Source organism: Rattus rattus, chromosome 16, assembly GCF_011064425.1.
Source record: "Rattus rattus isolate New Zealand chromosome 16, Rrattus_CSIRO_v1, whole genome shotgun sequence".
Taxonomy (NCBI): Eukaryota; Metazoa; Chordata; class Mammalia; order Rodentia; family Muridae; genus Rattus; species Rattus rattus.
In genome coordinates this window covers 19,092,569-19,118,050 of record NC_046169.1, presented here as the reverse complement: position 1 = coordinate 19,118,050, position 25,482 = coordinate 19,092,569, and the positions used below count along the sequence as shown (strand labels likewise).

The window sequence follows — 25,482 nt, the reverse complement described above, 5'->3', positions numbered from 1 at the left end:
TCACCTCCCACCCGCCCCCGGATGCCAGGGGCGGAGCTTCCCACTCACCCCAGCATTTTTTTTACATTTATCTAGTGGTGTGTGCGTGCATGCGTGCGTGTGTGTGTGATGCAGGAATCAGTTCTCACCTCCCACCTGCCCCGAATGCCAGGGGCAGAGCTTCCCATCCCCGGATGCCAGGAGCAGAGCTCAGGCTCTGAGGCTTGGCAGCAATCATCTTTATCCACTGAGCAGTCTCCATGACCCTCAGTTCTTAGTTTTTCCCTCTTCTGCAACACCAAGCCAGATCTGCCCCTGGATTTCTCTAAACTGTGATGCGTGCGTGCGTGCGCATGCGTGTTCTCCCCGCCTTTACTTTCCACTCGCACTCCAGTTTCCCCTGTCCCTTTATTTTCCAGACATGGCCTTAGGTAGCACAGGTTATCCTTAAACTTATTATGTAGATTAAGACGGCTTCTTTTTTTCTTTTCTTTTCTTTTTTTCGGAGCTGGGGACCGAACCCAGGGCCTTGAGCTTGCTAGGCAAACGCTCTACCGCTGAGCTAAATCCCCAACCCCAAGACAGGTTTTTCAATTTTTTTAATTAAAAATAAAGCAGGCTGACCTTGAACTCATCGTGGCCTTGAACCTTTGCTTTTCAAGTGTTTTGCTTCCCAAGTGCTTTGACCAAAGGTGTGTACCACCACAGCCAGGCTAACGTTAAAATTCTCATCCTCTTGATGAGGTGCTGGACATAGTCCCCAGGGCTTCATTCATGGTAAGCAAGCACTCCATAGCCCAGTCCCAACAGCTCCCGTTCCTAATGTCCCATGAAGTGCTGAGGGTCCTGGCCTGCATCCTGAGGTCCTCTGGAACCTCAATGTGTCCCCAGCTTGGTTTCTCTTCTGAGCTCAGGTCTGGGTTCCAAGAGCCTCAGAGAACACGTCATGATATCTGACACCTGCAATCCTACCACTTTGGTGGCTAAGAAAGGAGGATTTGAAGTCAGGCAGGCAGTGGTGGTGCATGCCTCTAATCCCAGTACTTGGGAGGCAGAAACAAGCAGATCTGTGTGAGTTCGAGAATAGCCTGGTCTGTAGAGTGAGAGTTCCAAGACTCCAGGACAGCCAGGGCTACACGGAGAGGTCTTTTTCTTAAAAAAAAAAAAAAAAAAAGGGGGGGGGGGGCGCATTGAGGCCTGAGATAGCCTGGGCTACAGAGTAAGATATCCCAACAGTAGCCAACAATAGAGAAAAACAAAATGACCTCCCTGACACTTTATTAGACTCTTTGATGCAAACATCACAAAAACCTCAAATTTAGCATCCTGGAATTAAGCATGTCCTCCTTCAACCACCCCTGCCTCACTCCTTGGCTTCCTGTACGGGATGACCTCATCTGCAGCATCCTGCGTGTGGTCAGAAGGGCAGGGAGAGAGGATGACCTCGAGCTCCTGATTCTGCTGCCTCCACCTGTCAAGTGTCCCACCACACCCAGAGCCCTGTCCCTGAGGGACAAATACTCAACCAACTTAACTGTAGCCGCAGCCTTGGTTTCTAGTGGAAACTGTTCCATCCAGGATGGTAGCCACTACCCAAGACAGCTATGTAAATTACGAATACTGCTGGGCACAGTGGTTCATGCCTTTAATCCCAGCATTTGGGACCAGCCTGCTCTACAGTTCTAGGACAACCAGAGCTATACAGGGAGATCCTATCTCAAAAAGATTAATTAGGGGTTGGGGATTTAGTTCAGCAGTAGAGCGCTTGCCTAGCAAGCGCAAGGCCCTGGGTTCAGTCCTCAGCTCCCCCCCCCAAAAAAAATATTAATTAATTAATTAAAATTATAAAAGTTAAAATTCGGTTTGTCCCATGCAAAACAATTAAACAATTTGGCATTCTCAATACCAATATCTAACCTCTGAGGAAGAATGCGAATTATAAAATACTTCCTCTAAAAATAAAAAGTTTTAAATTAATTAAGTAAAATAAAATACTTCTGAGGACTGGGGATATACCTCAGTTGAGAAAATGTTTGTCTAGCATACACTAAATCTTGAGTTCAATGCCCAGAACGGCATGAATCAGGCAGGAGAATGAGAGGTTGAGGGACATCCTCGGCTATATAGAAAGTTCAAAGCTAACTTGAGATGTGAGCTATGTGAAACTGTTGGGAATCAAACAAATGAGGCTTATCCAAAGTACTGCCATTTTGTTTGCAGACTCCGTTTGATCATAAGGTGAAATGAAGTTCAAGTTCCCAGGCTCTAGGGTAGCCGAGGACTTCCTGGATGGCTAGCCAACTTCCTCCTTATTCTCTTGTCCCCCAAAACATGGTTGTTCCTAATCATGAAAGAACAAATGATTCTGACTGATGGAAAACTGTGACCGCAACTTGGGACAGATCTCTGTGGTTTTCGAGCTTAAAACCTCTGTACCATTCTGGCTCTGAAGGGAAGTTCAGCTTCTAAGTCTGTTCTTCAGCCCTGATCGATCAGCAACAGTCTGAGTACAATAAAATTTTGCCAGCTGCTTAAATACTAAGATGAACGTTGGAAGACACAGTCAGCTCCCAAGTCGGTGCCATTGTCCCTGCCTGTTCAGTTTCCGTGCCTAATTTAAATAAAGATCTTGCTTTGCATGGACTCTTGTGTCTGCTTGGGTTGTTTTGGATTTTTCAGACCCTAACAAACCATACAAATATTAAAAATCGGACCCAGTGAGGTGGCTCAGCACATAAAAACACTTGCCGACAAGTTTGAGAATCTGAGAATCTGCCTGGAAATCACATGGTAGAGGAGAGATCAGACTCCAAAAAGTGGTTCTCCGCCGCTACACATGATCCCCAAATAAATAATTTGGGTTTTTGTTTTTTGGGTTTTCTTTTTATATACTGTAGCTGGAAGTATATAAGGATTTAAATGGCGTATAGAAGGAGTCTTCCTGGTCTATAGAAGGAGTTTCGAGTCATCCAGGGCTACATAGCAAGACCTTGTCAAAAAGAAAAAGGGAAAGGAAAAAAAAAAAAAGAAACATTTTTATTCGTTTGTGAAAAAACAAAAGCAAATCCGCCAAGTAGAATTTAAGATCTTCTCGGGCAATAGGACTATAGCATTACGTTCATTGGCTCGTAGGAGGGGGAGGACTGATAGTTTCTTTTCTGATTGGCTGTTTTCTCTCACGGAAACCCAATCGCCGCGGTGTTGGAGGCGGGGCCAGGCTCTCAGAGACGCCCCTCCACTTCCCGCACCTCTGCCTGGAGAAGCAGGCTCCATAGGGTGAGTTCTGACCTTTCATTCCCTTGGAGACCCTTGCAGTGAGGAAGAACCCGCCTCCCTTCAAGCCCCTGATCCACCTGTGGGAAAGATGTGCTGAGGCTTAGTCCTCCCTCCCTGCTGCGGAGAACCCCCTCTCTAGGAACCCCCCCCCCTGTAAACAGTGCCCTGGTGTAGATGTCAGCTCCTGCCTTCTCCCACTCAAGGTCTCGTATGAGACTTGGGACGGCGTTGGAGCACTGATAACCTCCTCCGCCCGGTGAGGGAGGACGGAAGACTGTAGCGGATCCCATGACTGGGTGGACCCTATTCCCACAGGATGGCTCGTGAGGAGGCTGGGAGGCTGCCCCAAGTACTGGCCCGGGTGGGGACCTCCCACGGTATCACTGACCTGGCCTGCAAGCTCCGCTTCTATGACGACTGGGCTCCGGAGTATGACCAGGTGAAAGCACGTGGGTCCTCGATTTTGGGAACTCAAATTGTGCAAAGCGAGAATAGTACCCATGCATTTCAGGGACGCTGGGAGCTAAAAAAGGGACCTGGGAAACATGCTCCTTAGCTACCTGCTCCCTACTGACATGTAAGCAGCCTCTTCTAACTCCCCTACTTCAGCCAAGAATAAGCCACCTGAATTAGTCCTGCAATCCAGACAGGGAGATTGCCTGCAGGAGGCGCTATGAGACATCATTCGGTATACACAGACCAGCTAAGAGCTGCCACAGCCAGTAGCCAGTTCCTGTCAGCTTGATCTCTACTAGTGTGGGGTCTCTTGACAGTATTCTCCTCAAAACTGAGTCTTCTGTTTCTGGGGTCCCAGAAGGATCCAAACTAACACACACCAGCTCAAACTGGCAGCTCTTGGGGACCCCACAAAGTGACTGTCCAAACCCTACGTTGGGCTAAGTGCTATCTCCTCAGGATGTAACTGCTTTGAAGTATCGAGCCCCACACCTTGCTGTGGATTGTCTCAGTCAAGCCCTTCAGGGCCCACCCCACGATCCCCTGATCCTGGATGTGGCCTGTGGCACTGGCCTGGTAGCTGTGGAGGTAAGATCTGATACAATGCCCTGCCTTCCCTTCAGCACCCAGGACCTCCAACACACTACTGCTCAGTCAGCCCTCAGGCCCTACATAGTGAATTCTAAGCGGGTGCTCTACCACTGAGCCACGCCCCACCCCTCACTGGGGGATTCTAGGCAGGGGCTCTACCACTGAACCACACCTCAGCCCCTCACTGGGTTATTCTAGGCAGGGGCTCTACCACTGAGCCACGCCCCCAGCCCCTCACTGGGGAATTCTAGGCAGGGGCTCTACCACTGAGCCACACCCCCAGCCCCTCACTGGGGGATTCTAGGCAGGGGCTCTACCACTGAGCCAAGCCCTTTAGATGGCTTTTTAGAGATGCGATCCCAAGGCTGGCCTTGAACTCACTCTATAAACCTGGCAGGCTTTGACCTTGGGATTCCTCTGCCTCAGCCTCCAGAGTAGCTAAGAAGGCAGGCTTAAGCCATCACACCTAGCCCCCGTCTGCCCAAACTCCCTACCACTTCTTGACCAAAAACTCATCCTCTACCTCAGGTTCATTGATCAGATGAGCCATGACTAATGCCCCCTTCTCTCCCAGCTACAGGCTCGGGGCTTCCTTCAGGTGCAGGGGGTGGACGGAAGCCCAGAAATGCTGAAGCAGGCCCGAGCCCGTGGCCTGTACCACCACCTTAGCCTCTGTACCCTGGGCCAGGAGCCGCTGCCCTACCCTAAAGGTACTTCCTGCTCCACTCCACCCTCACCCACCTTCCCAAGGATAGCACCCCCTATGTCCAGCCACCATCTTCACTCTGGAGTCCTGTGTGAGCCCTCTTGCTGTGCCCTCTCTTCCAGTCTAGGCTCTCACCTCACCTCATCTCATGCACAAGGTTGGGGTCCTACTACACCCCAGTGTATAGGGCATCTTCATTGATTTATTTTCTGAGAGAGGGTTTTTCTGTGGAGCTGTGGCTATCCTAGAACTCGCTCTGTAGATCAGGCTGGCCTCAAACTCAGAGATCCACCTGCCTGTGCCTCCCAAGTGCTCCCAGATTAAAGGCATGTGCCGCCACCACCCGGCTACATCATCTTCTATTACTCTTATTGCTGTGGCAAAACACCAGACAAAACATAATCATGGGGCCCCACCCATCCCTAGGAAGCTACCGGCCATTGCTAGGTCAGAGAGTCCTTTTCTTCAGTGGTGTAGCCACAGGCAAGTTGCCTGTGCCCCAGCACCCCCATGTACCAAGCTCATCCAGGCCACCGCCAGTTAAACTCAGTGGGTCACAAACAAAGTAAGACCTGAAAGTAGCAAGAGGTGCCGGGAGATGGTGGTACTTGAGAGGCAGAGGCGGGTGGATCTCTATGAGTTCGAGCCCAACCTGGACTATAGAGCTAGTTCTAGGATAGCCAGGGCTACACAGAAAAACCCAGTCTTGGAAAAACAAAAAGATAGGAAGAAAGAAAGAAAGAAAGAAAGGAAGGAAGGAATTTATCAGAAGCTAGGGGAGGCTACGGGTGGAACGGGAAGTGAAAAGGATCACACCACATTATATTCGTGCACCTTCTTAAGGGGGTTGGAAAAATGGCTCCCTGGGGAAAAGCACATGCTACTCCTGCAGAGGACCTGAGGTTGGATCTCAGCATACATATCAAGTGATTCACAGCTCCCTGTAACTCCAATCCCAGGATAGGATGCCTCTGGCCTCTGTGAGTACCTGCACCCACAGAGAGACACTCGTGCTACACTAGCTGGGGAGATGGCCCAGGAATTAACATCTCCTACTGCTCTTAGAGAGAACCCAAGCTCTGATCCCAGCACCCATATCAGGCAACTTCAAGAGATCCAGCGCCCTCTTCTGGAGTCCAAGGGCATTACAAGCATGCTCACATCCATACATATATGCACATACACACATAAGTAAAAGTAAGGTGAGCTGGAACTAGCTCAACAGTTAACACTTGGTGATTTTGCAGAGGACCTGGGTTCGCTTCCCAGCACCCACATAGCGGCTCACAACCTTCTATAACTCCAATTCTAGGGGATCTGTCTGGTGCCCCCTTCTGGCCTCCTTGGGTACTGCATGCAGGTGTGCGCTAACAAAACGATACACATAAATTAAAATTAATTAACTAAAAATAAAATCATTTAAAAGTGGCTTAAGGGGGGTTGGGGATTTGGCTCAGTGGTAGAGCGCTTGCCTAGGAAGCGCAAGGTCCTGGGTTCGATCCCCAGCCCCGAAAAAAAAAAGTGGCTTAAGGGAAGAAGGGTTTATTTTGGTTAACAATTTGAAGGTACAATCAATCCATCCTGGTCGGGTCGTCATGGCAGCCGGAGTATAAGGCAGCCGGAGGTAGCCGAGGTAGCGGAGAGATAAATGCTAGTATTCAACTCGCTTTCTCCTTTTTCTTTAGTCGAGGATGCCAGCCATGGGATGATGCCGTTCACCATTAAGGCGGGTCTTTCCTCATAAATTAACTCAGTCTAGAACTCCCTTACAGACAAACCCAGAGAGTTGTCTTCCAGATCCTGTCAAAATAACAAACAATAGTAACCATTACACATCTCCACCCCGCCCCACACGCAGGGACCTTTGACGCCGTGATTATTGTGGGCGCTCTCAGTGAGGGACAGGTGCCCTGCAGTGCCATACCTGAGCTACTAAGAGTCACCAAGCCGGGTGAGTCACAACGCAGCCAACTCCGCCCCTCAGGCATCCTTTCCCCTCTCCACAGCACTCAGGCCGAAGAAGGGTGGGGCATTGCATGGGGGTACCCATCCCAGACCAGCACCCCAGTTCACCATCTGCCCCTTCAGTGCCCCTCCCTGGCTGGCACACCATGAGGACAGACGACTGACTAGTTCACCTGCTAGCCATGGGCAACCAGGAGCATCTCCACCCTTCTGCCCTTTGTCCCCTATCTTAGAGCCAAATGGCTTTGTCACTAGGATCCCATCTACATCAGTCATGTGGTTGACGGTTGGGTACAGTCATGTCTGCATGGCCTTTGCTTCAGCCCTGGTACCCGATGTAGGTCAGCTGAGCTCCATCTCCCACCCTTCCTTGAATATATTTGATAGTTCTCTTTTCCTGGCATAGGTCCAGGTCTGTTCATTCAAGATGACAATGGCATCAGCTTGGATCACTCCACACACTGAGGGGTGGAGCAGGCTTTCTTTTTCCTTTGGTGCTGAAGACTGAACTTAGCACCTCAGGCAGGTTATAAACCCCCAGACCACTCACAGGGCAATTCCAGGAAGAAACTCCTCTACTGAGCCACGCCCCCAGCCCCTCCCTGGGGGATTCTAGGCAGGGGCTCTACCACTGAGCCACGCCCCCAGCTCCTCACTGGGAGATTCTAGGCAGGTGCTCTACCACTGAGCCACGCCCCCAGCCCCTCACTGGGGGATTCTAGGCAGGGGCTCTACCACTGAGCCATGCCCCCAGCCCCTCCCTGGGGGATTCTAGGCAGGGGCTCTACCACTGAGCCACGCCCCCAGCCCCTCACTGGGGGATTCTAGGCAGGGGCTCAACCACTGAGCCACGCCCCCCGCCCCTCACTGGGGGATTATCCACTGAGCCACACCCCCAGCCCCTCACTGGGGGATTCTAGGCAGGGGCTCTACCACTGAGCCACGCCCCCAGCCCCTCCCTGAGGGATTCTAGGCAGGGGCTCTGCCACTGAGTCACGCCCCCAGCCCCTCACTGGGGGATAGGCAGGGGCTCCACCACTAGGCCCCTCAGGGGATTCTAGGCAGGTGCTCTACCACTGAGCCACGCCCCCAGCCCCTCACTGGGGGATCTAAGCAAGGGCCCTAACACCGAATCACCCCCCCAGCACCTCACAGGGGGTTTTCAGCACGGGGGCTACCCCTGTGCCACAGCCCCCGCCCCCCTAAAGGGGATTCTAGGCGAGGGCCCTACCACTGAGCCCCGCCCCCAGCCCCTCACTGGGGGATTCTAGGCAGGGGCTCTACCACTGAGCCACGCCCCCAGCCCCTCACTGGGGGATTTCAGAGAAGGCAGGGAAGATCAGAACTCTCAGAATGAAGTTGTATTTTCAAGGGTAGAGGGCAGGACAATCACAGAAGATGGGGTAGGGAGTTGCCTGGAAGAAGTGAGAAACTCAGGAAAATAGAAATTTCCAGAAGAGGGTCTACCTGGCCTAAGAACAGAATGAGGAAGTTGGGAGATAAAAACACTTCCTCTTCCAAGCCCTACTCCTGGAGCTAAGCCTAGGCATGTCTGGGCAGGATTCTGTTTCAGACAGGCCAAATAGAAGCTAGGGCATCAATAGGGTCATCGGCAGTGACATGGGTTGGGCTCAGAAGCGCCGGAAATGCCCACTGCATGACCCTAAACAAAACAGACTCTCCTGTTCCAGCCTGAGCCCCCCACCTTCCTCACCTCATCTGCCAGAAACCAGCCATACTGGTTACATTGCAGCTACTTGGACAAAGTCCGTCATCCCCCACACCCCCACCCCCAACCCCGGCCAGGGCTTCTTGACTCAGCCAGGCCTTCGATTTTAGAGGAGGAGCCCTCGTTGATCTTTTTTTTTTTTTTTTAAGATTTATTTATTTGGGGCTGGGGATTTAGCTCAGAGGTAGAGCGCTTACCTAGGAAGCGCAAGGCCCTGGGTTCGGTCCCCAGCTCCGAAAAAAAAAAGAACCAAAAAAAAAAAAAAGATTTATTTATTTATTATATATAACTACGCTGTTAACTGTCTTCAGACACACCAGAAGAGGGCATCAGATACCATTTCAGATGGTTGCCAGGATTTGAACTCAGGACCTCTGGAAGAACACTGAGTGCTCTTAACCACTGAGCCATCTCTCCAGCCTGCCCTCATTGGTCTTAAACTCAGAGATCTACCTGCCTCTCTGCCTCTCTGCCTCTTTCTGCCTCTTTCTGCCTCTCTCTGCCTCTCTCTGCCTCTCTGCCTCTCTCTCTGTCTCTCTCTCTCCCTTCTCTCTCTCTCCTCTCTCTCTGTCTCTCTCTGCCTCTCTGTCTCTCTCTCTCTCTCTCTCTCTCTCTGTCTCTCTCTCTCTCTCTCTCTCTCTCTCTCTCTGTCTCTCTCTCTCTCTCTCTCCCTCTGCCTCTCTGTCTCTGCCTCTGCCTCTCTCTCTGCCTCTGCCTCTGCCTCTGCCTCTCTCTCTCTGTCTCTCTCTCTGCCTCTCTGCCTCAACTCTCTCTCTCTCTGCCTCTGCCTCTCTCTCTCTGCCTCTCTGCCTCTCTCTCTCTCTCTCTCTCTCTCTCTCTCTCTCTCTGCCTCTCTGCCTCTCTGCCTCTCTGCCTCTCTCTCTCTGCCTCTGCCTCTCTCTCTGCCTCTCTGCCTCTCCCTCTCTGCCTCTCTGCCTCTCTGCCTCTCTCTGCCTCTCTGCCTCTGCCCAGTGCTAGAATTAAAGTTCTGCGTTGGGTTGGAGAGATGACTCAGACTTGATAAGTTATTCTCTGCTGGTGAAATGAGGCCATTCATGCCATATTAAATTATATTAAATACAGGTTTATTAGGAAGCTGCTCTCATGCAAGTTCACTGGCCCCAGGGAAGGAGACCCAGGGAAGTCACTGTAGGAAGGGAGAGAGAGGAGTGTGCATGCAGAGAAAGAGAAGGAGAGAGAAGGGAGACCAAAATGTCTAGACTACATAGGGAAGAGCCTCTGGGGGAGGCAACCCAGACTCCAAGGGTGGGCAGGGTGTGCCAGGTAGGGACTGAGGGATGCTGGGAGAACCTGGAGGCCAGGTCTGCTTTAATATGTAAAATATACACCTCAGTCCCTTGGGATCTGAACCCAAACAAGGATTAAGATCACTTGCTGCTCTTGCAGAGGACCCAGGTTCGATTCTCAGCACCCACATGGCAGCTTACAACTCTGTGTAACTCAAATTCTAGGGGAGCCAATACCATTTTCAGGTGCCCACCCGCACCACGCATGCACAAGGTACACATACATACTCATGCACATAAAATAAAGCTTTGTGTCTTCACATCCTGCTCCCCTCCCTCCCACCCCCAAGAAAGTGAGCGTCAACGTTTGGGTCCTGACAACCCTAACCAATCGGGTCCAGTCGCCCGTCTCCAATAGATCAACTAAAATCAAATTGCCAGGTGATGGTGGCACTCTCCTTTAGTCCCATGCTGGGAGGCAGAGACAGATCTCTGAGTTTGAAGCCAGCCTGCACAGAGAGAGTTTGAAGATGGACAGGGCTACCCAGAGATACCCTGTCTAAGAAACATACATACATACATACATACATACATACATACATACATACATACAAACCAAACAATAAGAAATGCAACAAAAGGTTTGTTCAGTGTGTCCTCTTTGGGAAGGGGAATGTAGATGTCTAGTGATACACACATGCCCCTCTCCCATTCCTTTTCTTTCTTTTTTTTTTCCGGAGCTGGGGACTGAACCCAGGGCCTTGCGCTTGCTAGGCAAGCGCTCTACCACTGAGCTAAATCCCCCCAACCCTCCCTCTCCCATTCCTGACGTGGACTTTAGGTTTAAAGACCGAGTTTGTATAGGTAAACAGTCCTGGTCAAGATATAGTACCACCTTACCACTGACCCATCGTTATCTGGGCTTCAGTGTTTCCTGCAAGGTAGACTGGCAAGTGTCAGAACTGTGTGGAGATCTTTCAGAGAAACAAGTTCCTCCTCTGGCTGGCTCCAGGCTCCTGCCGTCCCCTTCTTCCACCATGAGACTCCTTGGGAAATTCTAATTTGGGGGAAACCAATGTTTCAATAGTCTGACAGCCCGAGGGAGGGGCATAAGTGTCTCTTTAGCATCTCTTTATAGCTATGTGGCCCTCCCTAGTCTGAAAACCACCCTGTATCCTAGATTTAAAGTCTGAGCTGCCTTAGGACCACAGAGATGGGTCGCTGGTTAAGAGGACCTAGGTTTGATTCCCATCACCCGCAGGGTGACTCACGACCTTCTGTAACCCTACTTCCAGGAGGCCCAACACCCTTACCTGGCCCCTATGGGCACAGCACGTGCATGGTACACAGACATACAGGCAGGCAAAACTAAACATAAAAATTTTTAAATAAGCGCTCCAAATTTTTTTTAATTTTAATTTTGTTTAATTTTAATTTTGTTCTTCCTGCCTAAGCGTGCCAAATGCTGGGATATTAGGTTTGAGCCACCATGCTTGACTCTGCCAGGGGTTTTTTACCCATGTATGCACAGTGCACATACATGTCCTTCCTGTGAAGCAGAACTATAATTTCCCCTCATGCCTGCAAGAAACTTAGCAAAAAGAAATAGACAGGCTTACAGGGCCAGCGTTCATGTGCTTTCCCTGAGACCCAGACTTGTCTCTTAATGGGACTGGGCTACAGACAGCATGGAGCTCCCTGTCCCCATCAGGGTGAAGAGTTCCCAGAGTAAAGGACACTCTGGCTGTTAAGGGACTGCATAGGAACCTGACCGAGTAACATAGACCTGTGATCTCGACTACTAAGAAACTGAAGCAGCAGAATCTCAAAACCAAGGCCTATGCTACACAGGGATTTCAAAGACAGCCTGGGCGATTTAGCAAGATCCTGTCTCAAAAGTAAAAATTAAAAGAAATGGGCATAGAACTCAAGGGTAGAGGGCTCACCTAGGAACCCCCATGACACCTAGGGGGCGTGGCTCAGTGGTAGAGCACCTGCCTAGAATCCCCCAATGAGGGGCTGGGGGCGTGGCTCAGTGGTAGAGCACCTGCCTAGGATTCCCCCAGTGAGGGGCTAGGGGCGTGGCTTAGTGGTGGAGCCCCTGCCTAGAATTCCCCCAGTGAGTAGCCAGGAGTATGATTTAACTGCAGTATCTTTTTTAGCATGATTGAGGCCCATGTTTTCACCTGCAGAGCTGTAAAAAAAAGTTTTGTGTTTTTTTGGTTTTTTGTTTGTTTGTTTGTTTTGAAATGGAGACCATGGGAAACCATCAGGTTAAGGAAACTGAAGGGGATTCCTAAGGCAGCTTTAGGCACCAAACTCTAGAACCGAAGTCCTGAGCAGGGGTGGACTTCCGGTGCCTTCATTCAGCTCACCTGCCCCGCCCCCATCCCTCCGCAGGTGGACTTGTTTGTCTGACTACCAGGACCAACCCTTCCAACCTTCCATACAAGGAGGCACTGGAAGCCGCCTTAGACTCCCTGGAGCAGGCTGGAGCGTGGGAACGCCTGGTGACCCAGCCTGTGGACCACTGGGAGCTAGCCACTTCAGAAAGAGAGTCAGGGCTGGCCACCTGTGCCAACGATGGCTTCATCTCTGGCGTCATCTACCTTTACCGAAAGCAGGAGACAGCCCAGGGTGAGAGAGGGAGGCTCAGTATCCAGCCCCTAATTGACCACTGATCCTCTATGTATGGTCTTAGCCCAGTGTGTTTTCTTGGCCTTCCTTGCTCTGTCTGTAAAATGGGTCCATCTTCCCAACCATGTTAGGTACACCCCAAAGGGACTGAAAGGACTCCTCTAGTTTCCAGAATTCAAGACCACAGGGCTGGAGCGGTCTTTAACAGTGTTTGCTCCTCAAAGCATGAGAAACTGAGATGCCTGGCGTCTTCAGCATCCAGATCAACCTCACACGTTACAAGCATGCCTGTGTGTGATGCCACCATTGGGGTAGCGAGATGGGCGGGTCCCTCAGCAGGTAACCGAACCAAAACTCTCCACTCAGTGAGGCATCCTGTCAAGTAATAAGGCAGAGAAGTGAGAGTGACGGGGGGGATTATGGATGACCTCGCTCCAGCCTGTCCATGTGCCGGTGCGCCCGTACACTCAGGTGCACAAGCTACATACCAGAGACAGGAAAAATAAAAATAAAACAGTAAAGAGACCACTGTGTACTGTAACACAACCAAGCGCCATTCCACCCCCATTTTGCAAAAGACGCTGAATTAGGTACCAGCAAGATGGCTCTCTCTCGGCAGATAAAGCCACACTCAGCACCAAGCCTGATAATGTGTATTGGATCCTCAGGAGCCACGGGGTGAATGGAGAGAAATGACCCCCTACAGGTTGTCCTCTGATGTCTACATAGCACACCTGTGCATGTGTGTGTGTGTGCGCGCGCACACACACACACACACACACACACACACACACACACGGGGGCGTGGTGCATGCATGGTGGAGGGAGACTGACCCAAATGTGCCCCCATAAAGGGAATTTCGAGGTTTTTAGGAGACAGACAGGCTGGCGAGATGGCTCGGAGGGTGACTTGAGTTCAGGACTCACATGACAGAGAAGAGAAACAATTCCAGCAGATTGTACTCTGACCTCCACAAAACATATGTCCGAGCGTGCACACGCACACAGCGACGATAGAAAAATCAACAGATGTAAAATAAAGTCTAAATGACAAAGAAATGGGGTGATGCAATTAGTGGGAGAAGGTGACCGGAGAAGCAGATTCAGAAAAGTGTGGTTTAGCCAAATCTGAGGTTGTAGCCTGGGGCCCCACAACGACAAAATAACACTTCCTGGACACTTGGGCAGCCCCAGGCATAGAACCTGGCTTCAACCAGTCTGAGCAAGGCAAGACTAAATCCAAACCCACATAGAATAAAGCAAACAACTGTCCACCATCCAACATCCGTGTCCCATCAGCCCTGTCTCCCCACCCCCACCAGAGATATTATCTGTTGTTAAGCTAATAGTGGGGTAGACTGGGCTTTCCGGGGTCACGTGGGAAGCTGGGGCAAGGAGACAGGTAGATTAGCCTGCCCAGAGCAAAGAGCTATGCCTGGGTTGGCCTGGTTATATAAACCCAGCAACCCAGCCACTTGAGAGGCTGAGGCGGGAAGACAGAAAGTCCAAGGCCTGCCTGGGCTGCAGTGAAACCCAGGCCAGCCTGGACCATTGATCCACACTCTATTTCAAAAGTAAGACACGATCTAGAGAGGCTGGAGAGATGGCTTTGAGGCTAGGAGCACTGACCGCTCTTCCGGACAGCCCAGGTTTAATTCCCAGAACCCACATGGCGGCTCACAACTTCCTGTATCAGGGGACCTGACAAAACACTGATGCATATAAAATAACACTAACTAACTAATAATTCTAAAAGATCTAGAGATGTAGAGAGCTTTAGGATCCCCCAGTGAGGGACTAAGGGAGAACAGAAGTCCTGCCGAGGAGCCCTGGGTCCCATCCCTAGCACGGAATAAAAATAGATTAACAATGGAAAAAAGTTTAATTTTTTTTCATCTTTTTATCTTTTTTTACATTTATATATTTCCTCCCACACCGAGGATTTTTCAGTGTGGTCAGCTCTGGCTGTCCTAGACTCGCTTTGTAGACCAGGCTGGCCTTGAACTCACAGAGACCTGCCTGCTTCTGCCTCCCCAGTACTGTCTGCCAGACCTGTCTTATATCTCTTTTTACAGTGTAGGTGTGTGTGTGTGTGTGTGTGTGTGTGTGTGTATGTGTGTGTGTGTGTGTGTGTGTGTGTGTGTGTGTGTGTGTGTTTTCACGTGCCATGGAATACCTGCTTACGGAGGTCAGAGGACAGAGTGCAGAACCATTTGAGCTCCAGGAATGCGATTTAGTTCATCATATTTGGCCGCAAGCACCATTCCCTCTGGAGCCATCTCACTGGCCCAAGAAAGGAAAATGATGTAACGTCTCCTTTGTTATTCCAACCCATCTTTTCTGTTACTCTGACACAGGGTCGGAAGGAGGCCTGGTGGGCTCTAACTGGCTACGGCCTAGCAGGAACCTCAAGCCCCAGTCCTCCAGCAGCCTCCTTCGGAGCACCTAGGATTACTTCCAGGCCTGTGTTGCTTAATTTTAGGCAGTGCTGGGACTTGAACTCAGGACCCCTGGTATGCTAGGCTAGCCCTCCACCCAGGAATGTACATCCCTGCACCTTGGTGAAAGGACAGTGTTGTTTGTTTTGTTTTGTTGGTTTTTCTTGGTTTTAAAGAACTATGTAGGGCTAGAGAGATGGCTCAGTGGTTAAGAGTACTGATTGCTCTTCCAAAGGTCCTGAGTTCAATTCCCAGCAACCACATGGTGGCTCACAACCATCTGTCATGGGATCCAATGCCCTCTTCTGGTGTGTCTCAAGGCAGTAACAGTGTACTTGCATATATAAAATAAATAATAAATCTTTAAAAAAAAAAAAAAAAAAAAAGAACTATGTAGCCCTGGCAAACCTGGAACTCACTTATGTAGACCAGGCTGGCCTCAAACTCACAGAGATCGGCCGGTCCCTCAGCCACTGGGTTTTTCAATGCTTAGCAAGAGGGGTTTGGAACTGCTCAACAGTAGAGCCTTTGCCTAACATGGGAGCCCTGGATTTAGTCCCCAGGACCACAGGGAGTAAAAACTTAACTATGAAGAGAAAATAGAGCAGCTTTAGTCTGTTATATGGGCTCAGGAAGCCCAGCCTGGCCTCAAATTGGCTATGTAAAGAAGGATGGTCTTGAATTCATTATCCTCCCTCATGTACCTCCTGAGTGCTGGGGTTCTATCACAAGCCCATTCACTGGCTTTAAAACAATCTGACAGTTTCATTGTGAGATTTTGGCTATCCCCACAAAATCAAGAAGTGGTAAGTGGGGCGTCGAGATGGGTAATGATATGAGCTGTGTAAGTCCAGTGATGTGACTTCTACCCCAAACCCACATAAAGATAGAAGGAGAGAGTCCACAAAGGGACGTGTGGATGGGGCCCAGAGCTAGAAAGCTAGTGCACTTGAAGACCTGGGTTCCATCCCAGTCTGAATAAATCTATGTGTAGGATCTGTGCCCATAACCCCAGCACCCAAGGGTGAAGAAGGAGAATGGAGTGTTCAAAACCATCCTTTGTGATTAATCAAGTTTCAGTTCAGCCGGGATATGAGACCCTGTCTCAACAAAGAGTGGGGATCCAGGCCTAGTAGCAGTGTCTCCCGAGTGCAAATCCTTTAGCCTCAGCACCACATAAAACAGGCATGGTGGTGCACATCTCTAATCCCAACACTGGGAAGATCAGGAGTTCAAGGTCATCCTTAGCTATATACCTGGAGGGTAGCCTGGGCTACACTAAGATCTTATATCAAAACAATAAAAACCCCAAGGAGTGGATAGGAAAGTCAGGGTGTGGCCAGGCTGCCCTGTGGTGGTGCAGGGGTGGGCTTAAGGACTCTCAGTACCTTGGGCATTCCAGGGCTGTGGGAGGACTCCCTAGGGAGGAAGCTATAGCCCAGACCGGTAAGACCAGCTTGGCTTCAATAGCAGGGAAAGGACATTCCTTAGGGAAGGTGAGTCCTATAGAGTCGCCTGTGGAAACAGGCCAGCCTGGTGGCTCAGAGGAACAAGAGAGGAAGAGGCAGGTGAATGTGCCTCCGTTGTTCCTGTCACCTGTTGTTCTTTCCTGGTGTCGCCAGCCCCACCCCACCCCCCAGTCCTGGACATACACTGGGCCCTAGATACAGAGCTTGCCATCATGGTGGTAGTGCCCTCAAGGACTAAGGCAGGAGGATTGCGTTGATTTTTCTGAGAGTCTGGGCTTTATACTGTGACTCAAAAATTTTTTTAAAAAGCAAATACAGGGCTCAAACCCCGGGGTCCTGCAGGTTAGAGGTAGGTCTCACTTTTACAATGCTCCCGAATCACTTGAGACAAGGTCTCATGTACATCAGGCTAGCCTTGAACCTACTTGAGCTCCACCATTTCAGGTTATCACAACATCGAGGTCTCCTGTAGACCCCTCAGCCACCCCTCCAGCCCCGCCCCATCCAGACAGAGAACAGCCCAACCTTTCCTGTATGCAGGTGCCATTTATTGTAGAAAATAATAATTACAGCTGTGAACAGACCTTAAATTACAAAACAAGAAACCACAGAGAAGGCAAGGGAGTCCAGGAGGCTCCCTGGTGCAATGCCATCAGACCCCCGTACCTTCCACAGACTGGCCAGCGTCCTTGAAATGGACAAGGGTAGGGAATTCAGAGGGGCCCACCCAGGGTCCTTCCGAGGAGGGAGGGGGTACACAGAGATCAGAACATTTAGCAAGACCGTGTGGGAAAGGGGTGGGGACACCCTGGGCTGCTTCTGGGTCCCCAGCCCTAGCACTCCCCAAACCAGTTTAAACCACCTCCACCCTTCCCTCAAACCTGTCCAGCCACTCCACAGAACTTCATTACGAGGGTAGGTGGGTGGGTAAGGCCCCGGTCATTGCTAATCACCGGGAGGAGTCCATGGCAGAACCCATCAGCTCTCAATGGCCCCTTCAGTCAGTCATCCGGGACACCAAGACTCCGGGCAGGACCTGGTGTGCTCAGAAACGCGGGAGAAACGGCAAGAGTAGCGCGGGAGTAACGTGGAGGCGAGAGAGCGAGGGCACTGAGAAAGGCCAGTGAACGTTTGCTAACATGAGCAGGACATCCACTCCAGAAACCAAAGTCACAGCTGAGCTATCCCGGCCAGCAGGACCCAGCTCCCCCTCCACTGTCGTACCCAGACAGCTGCTTCTGCCTTCAGCCCCGTATCCATGAGCAATCTGGATGCAAGCAAGGAAATATTTTTACATCCATCCTCGCTGGAGCCTTAAGATGTGTCCAGATGGGCCAGGTGGGTCCCCAAGGGCTACACGCTAGTAACTTAGCACAGTCCGGGTTTGCAAGCAGTCAGTGGCCCACAGCTGGTCAGGTCCTGGAGAATGTGAGGGGCCACAGGCCGTTATGAGTTCAATCCAAGAAAATAAAGGCAATGTGGACAGAGAGTGGCCCACCTTACACATAGTTGCTGGCGGGAACAGAGCGGGCGGCGGAGTACTTGGCGGAGTAGGGCTTTTCGTTGCGGCGAGGTGGGCAATTGCAGCACAGGAGGCCTCCTCCCAGGAGCAGCAGCCCAGAGGCCGCCCAGCCGATGTAAAGCGAGGCCCCCATCTCCCTTTTCTGCCCGGAAGCCACCAGAGGGTTGTAGAAGTCGCGGATGACGTTGTGTGCCGTCCAGGACACAGGCACCATAATCAGCATGCTTGCCACGATGAACACGGCTCCGGCTGTGATCATGATCTTGGCCTTGACGGTCTCGTCCTCCATGCAGTTGGTGCACTTGCCCCCTACCACTGAGAGAAGCATCCCCAGAGCACCCACGATGATGCTGATGACCATCAGGGCTCGGGCGGCCTGCAGGTCCTGCGGCAGGGCCAGCATCGAGTCGTACATCTTGCACTGCATCTGGCCGGTACTCTGCACCACGCAGTTCATCCACAGGCCTTCCCAGCTCGTCTGCGCCGTGACGATGTTGCTGCCGATGAAGGCGGTCACCCGCCACATGGGGAGCGAACAACTCAGGATGACTCCCAACCAGCCCAGGACGGCCAAGGAGATTCCCAGCACCTGCAGCCCCATGGACGCCATCGCTCAGCTTCTGCAGGAGTCAAGGTTGGGGACCACGAAAAGTATCTCTCTCTGGAGTCCGAGGGCTGAGAAAGTCTTTTTCCGGCGAGCCTCTGAGACACAAAGCCAGCCGAAGGTGCTGAGCCCGGTCCACCAGCTACCAAGCGCGAACACTGCAGCTCTTTCCAGCCCGCACCTGCAATTAGGACCGGAGGCCACAGGTGCTGCAGTTAAAGCGCCGCGGAGGAGGGGCGGAGGCAGAGGGAGGGGTTTCTGTCCCCAAGGCCTCCCTCGCGACCAGTTCCTCTGGATTCCTGAGCCTGGGCCAACAAAGGCGTTCTGAGGCCCCAATCCTGGGCCCCTGAGTCACCTGCCAGTATCACAAGAAACTATCATCTCCCCCAGCCTCCAGGCTCTCGCTGAGGTCAGCCGGGAGACAGACACTGAGTCACCAGCCAAGAGCGCCTGGATACTCACTGGGTGGGGACAACTAGGAGGGAAAGGGAGTCAAGCCTAGCCAGGGTTCAGAGCCTTAATCGTGGGTCCCCAACACTCAATCCCGGCTCCCGTGTGGCAAGAGAATGGAGACCTGTCACAGGAGAACTGGGGATAGTATATGGGGATGTCCAAGAGAACCCTAGTCTTAATGAGTGTTGCTTTTACCATATCAATTTTTATCACCCCATCATGGCTATTATTGTCATTAATATGCCAACATCTGTACTTTGCCTCAGCAGCAACTTTCCTACTATTGGCCAGAGGAAGTTGGTTTGGGAAATGAGGACCTGGGGTGGGGACAGCAGGAGCCAGATCACCTGCTGTCCTCATGTGATTTCCCCACCCAGCCATAGTGCCCCAGGGTATAGAGGCACTTTAAGCCAGAGCAAGAGATGGGGAAAATACCGAAAGGCCGGTGGGATGGTTCAGTGGGTAGTGCCACTTGCTGCCCCAAGGACCTGGGACCTATGTGATAAGAGACACACATGTTCTCTGACGCACAAATGCGATAAATAAAATAAATGCAATTTAAAATGGGGGGGGTGGTAGTGATGGTGACAGAATCCTGTCCTCTCTTCCTTCCTAGGGCTGAGCCTTGCTTGGCCAGAACTGGGTGAAGGTGAGTTTACTTCATAAATTGCTCTTGACTCTTCAGAGTCACGGGAACCATTCCCACAAAAGCCAACCTGAGCACAAAGTCCTTGGAGACATTAAAGAGAAAGGAATCCTCCACCAGGGGTGCAGACAGGGAGATCAACAAAAGATGGTGGGCTTCCTCGCACAACTCTAGGGGCTTCCAGGGGCCACTATATTTCGAGATTATGCTCAGGACACCAGTACTGAGAAGCACACACCCTCTTGGGGTGATTGGGCGATGCAGTGAGGACGGGGTCAAAGAGGACATCTCAGGGAGGGGACAGCAAGGAGCTGAGGGTCAGAGAGATGTCTCACAAGACAAGGAATCTGGTTTGACCAGACACTGGCCTTGGGATGGGGTGGGGGGGAGGGGATACCAAGGGAAAGGTAATCTCCTAAGCTACCCCCACCCCACCTGGTAGAAAGGACAGAGATGAACATGTCTGTCTGAGAGCAGCCTGAGGAGGGACCATGTGTATCCCAAAGATACCTGGGAAATGCAGGTAAGGAGAACTTCCAGTTCACAGTAGAGTGGTGTAGGGTAGAGTTGATGTAGCTCCCTGTGGTCATAACCCCATCTGGAGTCCTCTATCTGTCCTTTCTGTTGTTGTTGTTGTTGTTGTTGTTATTGTTGTTGTTTTCGTTGTTGTTGTTGTTGTTAGACATGGTTTCCTACAGTTCTGGCTGACTCAGACTCCCTATGTAGCTAGGGATGACCTTGAACATCTGAGCCTCCTGCCTCCACTTCCCAAATAGGATTACAAGCCATGGCCTGTTATATATGGTGCTGGGAATGGAACCCAGGGCTTTGTGGGTGCTGGGCCAGCACTCTACCCTACTGAGCCCCATTTCCAGCTTAAGTTTCTGTTCCTGCCCTTACTTCACAAGTACTGGGAATCCTGGTGTGCACAGCACCAAGTCTGGCTTTGTCTCTGGTTTGGTTTGTTGGTTTTGTGGTTTTTCAAGACACGGTTTCTCTGTGTAGCTATGGCTATCCTGAAACTCACTCTGTAGACCAGGCTGGCCTCGAACTCAGAGATCTGCCTGCCTCTGCCTCCCAAGTGCTAGGATTAAAGGCTGTGCCACCACTGTCCTGGGCTTTGTTTCGTTTCCACAGCATCTTGGTATATCTAAGCCAGCCTGGAACACTATGTAACACAAACTGGCCTCGAACATGTGGTAATGCTCCTGCCTCAGTCTCCAATCTGCTAGGGTTTACAGGTGTGCACCCCACTCTCTCGTGTTTCTCTTTTTCTTTTTTCTTTTTTCTTTTTTTTTCTGAGCTGGGGACCGAACTCAGGGCCTTGAGCTTGCTAGGCAAGCGCTCTACCACTGAGCTAAATCCCCAACCCCTCTCGTGTTTCTCTTTGCGCCACTTTTGTGGGTGAGCACCACAAAGACCCCAGCTGCCATAGATCCCTGACCACTGACCACCGTCCAGAACCTCTCTGTGGCCCAGGGCTGCCTGCCTACCTGTCCAGTTCCAACCATAACAGATGCACAGTTTCTTTAAAATGGTTCCTTCCCCTCCCCAACCCTGTATTTGAAACTGGAGTCTCAATGTAGCCCAGGCTGACCTCAGACTCTCATGTTTCTTCTTCCTCCTCCTGGGTGCTGGGATTACAGGTGCTGGGATACGCTGCTGTATACAACTGGTGCATAATCTCGGAATCTACAGAGGATGATCTCCCACCATCCCACAGGGTCTCAGTACTCAGTACTCAGTACTTGGAGTTCGTTGGAGACTGAATCTGAAACTGCTCCAGGGTTAGAAGAGCAATGGAGCAGGGTCCCCTCCACATTCCCAGGGAGAGCTTAAGGCCCTGGAGACACACATTTTCATGGGCTCATGAAGCCTAGAACAATGTGGTTTTTTTCCTTTAAGATTTATTTATTTCACATACATGAGTACACTGTCTCTGTCTTCAGACACACCAGAAGAGGGCATCGGATCCCATGACAGATGGTTGTGAGCCACCATGTGGTTGCTGGGAATTGAACTCAGGACCTCTGGAAGAGCAGTCAGTGCTCTTAACCGCTGAGCCATCTCTCCAGCCCCTAGAGCAATGTCTTATCGAGTTAAATGCTCAAGCTAGGTGTGGTGGCCAAAACCTGTAATGTCAGCAGAAGAGGAGGCAGGACTATCACAAATTCAAGGCCAGCCTGGGCTACCTGTCTAAACTCATTTTCCCAAAAAATAGTTATCCAGACATGAGGGTAATTCCAGCCCTGGGTAGGCCAAAGCAAGTTGAGAGTTTGTTGGGCATATACCACCATCACCAAGGCAATGCGTTTCCACAGGTATGAGGGCATGTTCCATACCTCCTATAAGACCTGCTGCCCTTGGGGCTGGGGATTTAGCTCAGGGGTAGGGCGCTTACCTAGGAAGCGCAAGGCCCTGGGTTCGGTCCCCAGCTCCGAAAAAAAAGAACCAAAAAAAAAAAAAAAAAAGACCTGCTGCCCTCACAGCATGGCCACCCAAGAACTCTTTCACCACAAACCCTTTCACTTGCTACAGGTCTGAGACCAGCTCGGGCTCACAGCAGGACTCCGTATCCATCCATCAATCAATCAATCAATATTAAAAAATAAGGGCTAGGGATGTACTTCAGTTGGTATCATGCTTGCATATCATACATGAGCCCTGGGTTCCAACTGTGACCCCAGAACCCAAAGGTGGAAGCCACAAGATTAGAAGTTCAAGGTTCTAGGCTACGGTGGGGGCCACATGGGATGCCTTCAAAATCAACAAAAAGACTGGGCGTGGTGGTCCGTGCCTTTAATCCTAGCACTCAGGAGGCAGAGGCAGAGAAAGGAAAGGGAGAAAAAAGCGAAGGGAAGGGAAGAGAGAAGGAAATGAGAGAAGAGAAAGCTAAAGAGAAAAAGATGGGTGTGTCAGGCCTGTGACCCCAGCCCTCAGGAGGCAGAGGCGGGAGGGTCTGGGAAGGCAGAGAGCAGGCAGGAAGGTCTACATTTAGGGAGTCCTGTATAAGCCAGAGAGGCAAGGCCCTACCTCCAAAACAAACATACAAAAGCAAGTTTGGTGGGGGACTTGCACACAGTAGGTGTGTGGAGGACGTGTGATTCAGGGTGCACGGAGCCAGTCTTCCTGCTCCTCCCCCAGGCGGGGACACCTCAGCAACACAAACAGGGACAGTTTCTGCCTGGACCACGCCTCCTCCCCTGGACTTTCCATACATGGCTCTGAGGACTCTCGGAAGGCCGCGGGCTCAATTAGAACAAAGATAAGTAGCAGTGCAAACCAGAAGTGCTTTCCTGCCCACGAATGACCTCATGCCAGACTCCCAGACACTGCAAGACTCTGGGGGCACCGGCACTAATGAGTAAACTGAGGCCCAAGGAGAAGCAAGCGCTTGCCTTGGATGGGTGAGGTAGCCTTAGCCAGGTTTTCTTTCCCTGTTACCCTTGCCCAGGTTGCCTTACAGGAAGCAGATGGCCAGACCCCCCCCCCGTCCCGCCCACACACCCCTCTACCATCTTGCCTTCCACTTCCGGCTCTCACCAAATGGCACTGAGCGAGCAGAGGTGGAGGAGGGGAAGCACACAAGCCCTAAAACTTTCCACCTGTATCCTAAGTGACTAAAAGGTTCAGCCATCCACACGGGAACAGGAAATAGGAAGGGCTGCGGCAGGGGAGTGGGGGTGGGGGTGGGGGACAGGTGTTCGCAGGTCCCACAGGCAGAGGTGGTCAGCCGCGGAAGGTGAGGCTATGGAGCCAGCTAGAGGTTAGACAAACAAAGCTGGATCCTGGGAAAACAACCAGATCCGGACAGGCGGTGGTTGGGCGAGACTGGAGGATGTTTGATGAACAGCAGAGGCAGGTAGGGATGTTCCCCGCACCCCGCCTACCATGCAGCGAAGCACCTGCAGGCCCAGGGAACCACTCTGCAGCCTCCATGGCTCCCTGAACAGGAAAGTGGAGAAGACAAAAAGTTCACCTCCACGCCCGTGCAGGGCCACGGTGCAGATGGTATGCAAATTCCTGCTGCAAGCCTTCGGCACACCCCTGCAGTTTGTGCGCTATGGGATGCAGATCAGTGTGTGTGTGTGTGTGTGTGTGTGTGTGTGTTCGTGCGTGAGGTGAATGTGTGATGTGTATGTGTTGTGTGGTGTGTGTTTGTATATGGTGTATGTGTGTGATATGTATGGTGTGTGTGGTGTATATGTGTGTTGTGTGTGGTATGATGTGTGTGGTGTGGTGGTGTGTGTGTGTTGAATGTGTGATGTGTATGTGTTGTGTGTTGTGTAGTGTGCATAGTGTGTATTGTGTGTGGTGTGTGTATTTGTATGGTGTATGTGGTGTGTATGTGTGTTATGTTTGGTGTGTGTGGTGTATATGTGTGTAGTGTGTATGTGTGTAGTGTTGTATGTGGTGTGGCATGGTGGTGTGTGTTTGTGTGTGTGGTGAATGTGTGATGTGTATGTGTTATGTGGTGTGTAGTGTGCATAGGGTGTATTGTGTGTGGTGTGTGTATTTGTATGGTGTCTGTGGTGTGTGTGGTGTATATGTGTGTAGTGTGTATGTGTGTAGTGTTGTATGTGGTGTGTGTGGTGAATGTGTGATGTGTATGTGTTGTGTGGTGTGTAGTGTGCATAGTGTGTGTGTGTGTGTGTGACTGAGAGACTCTTGCTGACCCTTGAGCTCACCATTTGGTCAGGTTAGCTTAACAACAAGCCCCCAATCCTCCCGTCTCCACCTCCCCAGCGTTGAAATTACAGGTACCCCAAACTCAGCTCTTCTCTCGTTGGTGCAGCAGACACTTTACCCACGGAGCCATCTCCTCAGCCCAAGAGCCACTTGGTTCCCAGCCTGGGCACTGGCAGCCTTACGGAGGCAGGCACATCCTCAAAACCCTGAGGAAAGGGAAAACAGTGAATAGCAGAGAAAGGAGATGTCCTTAACCTCTCTGGCCACACTGTGAAGAGGAACAAAGAGGTCTGGTGACACCCCTGGAAGTTCACCCTTGGGGTCAGACCAGAGGTTTAGCCTTGAACGCAGGATAAGAGATGGGCAGAGCTGTAAGGGTCATGTACTCTGCAACACAGCATGGGCCCACCGTCAGGGACCCATCATCCTCTCAACTCCAAGTCTCCCACAAGTCCGAACTGTGTGAAGTCTCTTTCCAGGGGAGGCAAACTCCCCCTCTGACTGGTGTCAGGCTTCAAACTTTTTCTTCCCCCAACACGAGACTCATGGGGAATTCCAGTTTCTTAGGAGCCATTGTTCTAACAGAAGGATGGGACACAGGTGTGTGTCCAGAACGCCCTCATTCCTGTCGGGATGGTTACATATTCGCTGTCTTCCTCACAGGAGAGACTGGAAGGTCTGGGCTGGTGGATGCAGATCATCCAAGCTGGCTTTTCTCAGGGGCAGCACCCTCCTCCAACCCCACACCACAGCCGTTCCCGGAGTGTGTGGTGAACCATCGGCTAGCTCAGCCATCCTGGACCGTGTGCTGAGCCATCGGCTACCTCACCAGCCTTGCTGTACCATCCAGCTCTACGGAAAGAGATGCTGTCCGGATATAGATGTAGCCCGAAAACCAAGAAGAGGGCGGAGGGAGGGAGGGAGTGTGCAAACCATTCCAGGCTCCTTTCAGCCATGCAACCCAATGTGTCTGTGTCATGTAAGCAGGTGGGGGAGGGTAAGAAGCAGGGAAGAGATTTAACCAATGTCCGGTTCATCTTCAGAGCAGGGGCCTGAGCATTGAATTCAGAAAAAT

General features: G+C 51.3%; 2 protein-coding genes across 2 annotated transcripts; one reads left to right on the top strand and one right to left on the bottom strand.

Moving 5' to 3' along the window:
- Window positions 1-3,458: 3,458 nt before the first annotated feature.
- Window positions 3,459-12,641, top strand: Mettl27 (methyltransferase like 27). The gene is made up of 5 exons (XM_032887083.1): window positions 3,459-3,694; window positions 4,171-4,299; window positions 4,877-5,012; window positions 6,867-6,959; window positions 12,350-12,641. Exons 1-5 carry the CDS (start codon window positions 3,572-3,574, stop codon window positions 12,628-12,630), a joined length of 762 nt encoding a protein of 253 aa, XP_032742974.1. The 5' UTR covers window positions 3,459-3,571; the 3' UTR covers window positions 12,631-12,641.
- A 4,378-nt stretch (window positions 12,642-17,019) lies between these two features.
- On the bottom strand, window positions 17,020-18,997 carry Cldn4 (claudin 4). Its single transcript, XM_032887047.1, has one exon. The coding sequence runs from the start codon at window positions 18,623-18,625 to the stop codon at window positions 17,993-17,995; it is 633 nt and encodes a 210-aa protein (XP_032742938.1). The 5' UTR covers window positions 18,626-18,997; the 3' UTR covers window positions 17,020-17,992.
- Window positions 18,998-25,482: the final 6,485 nt, after the last annotated feature.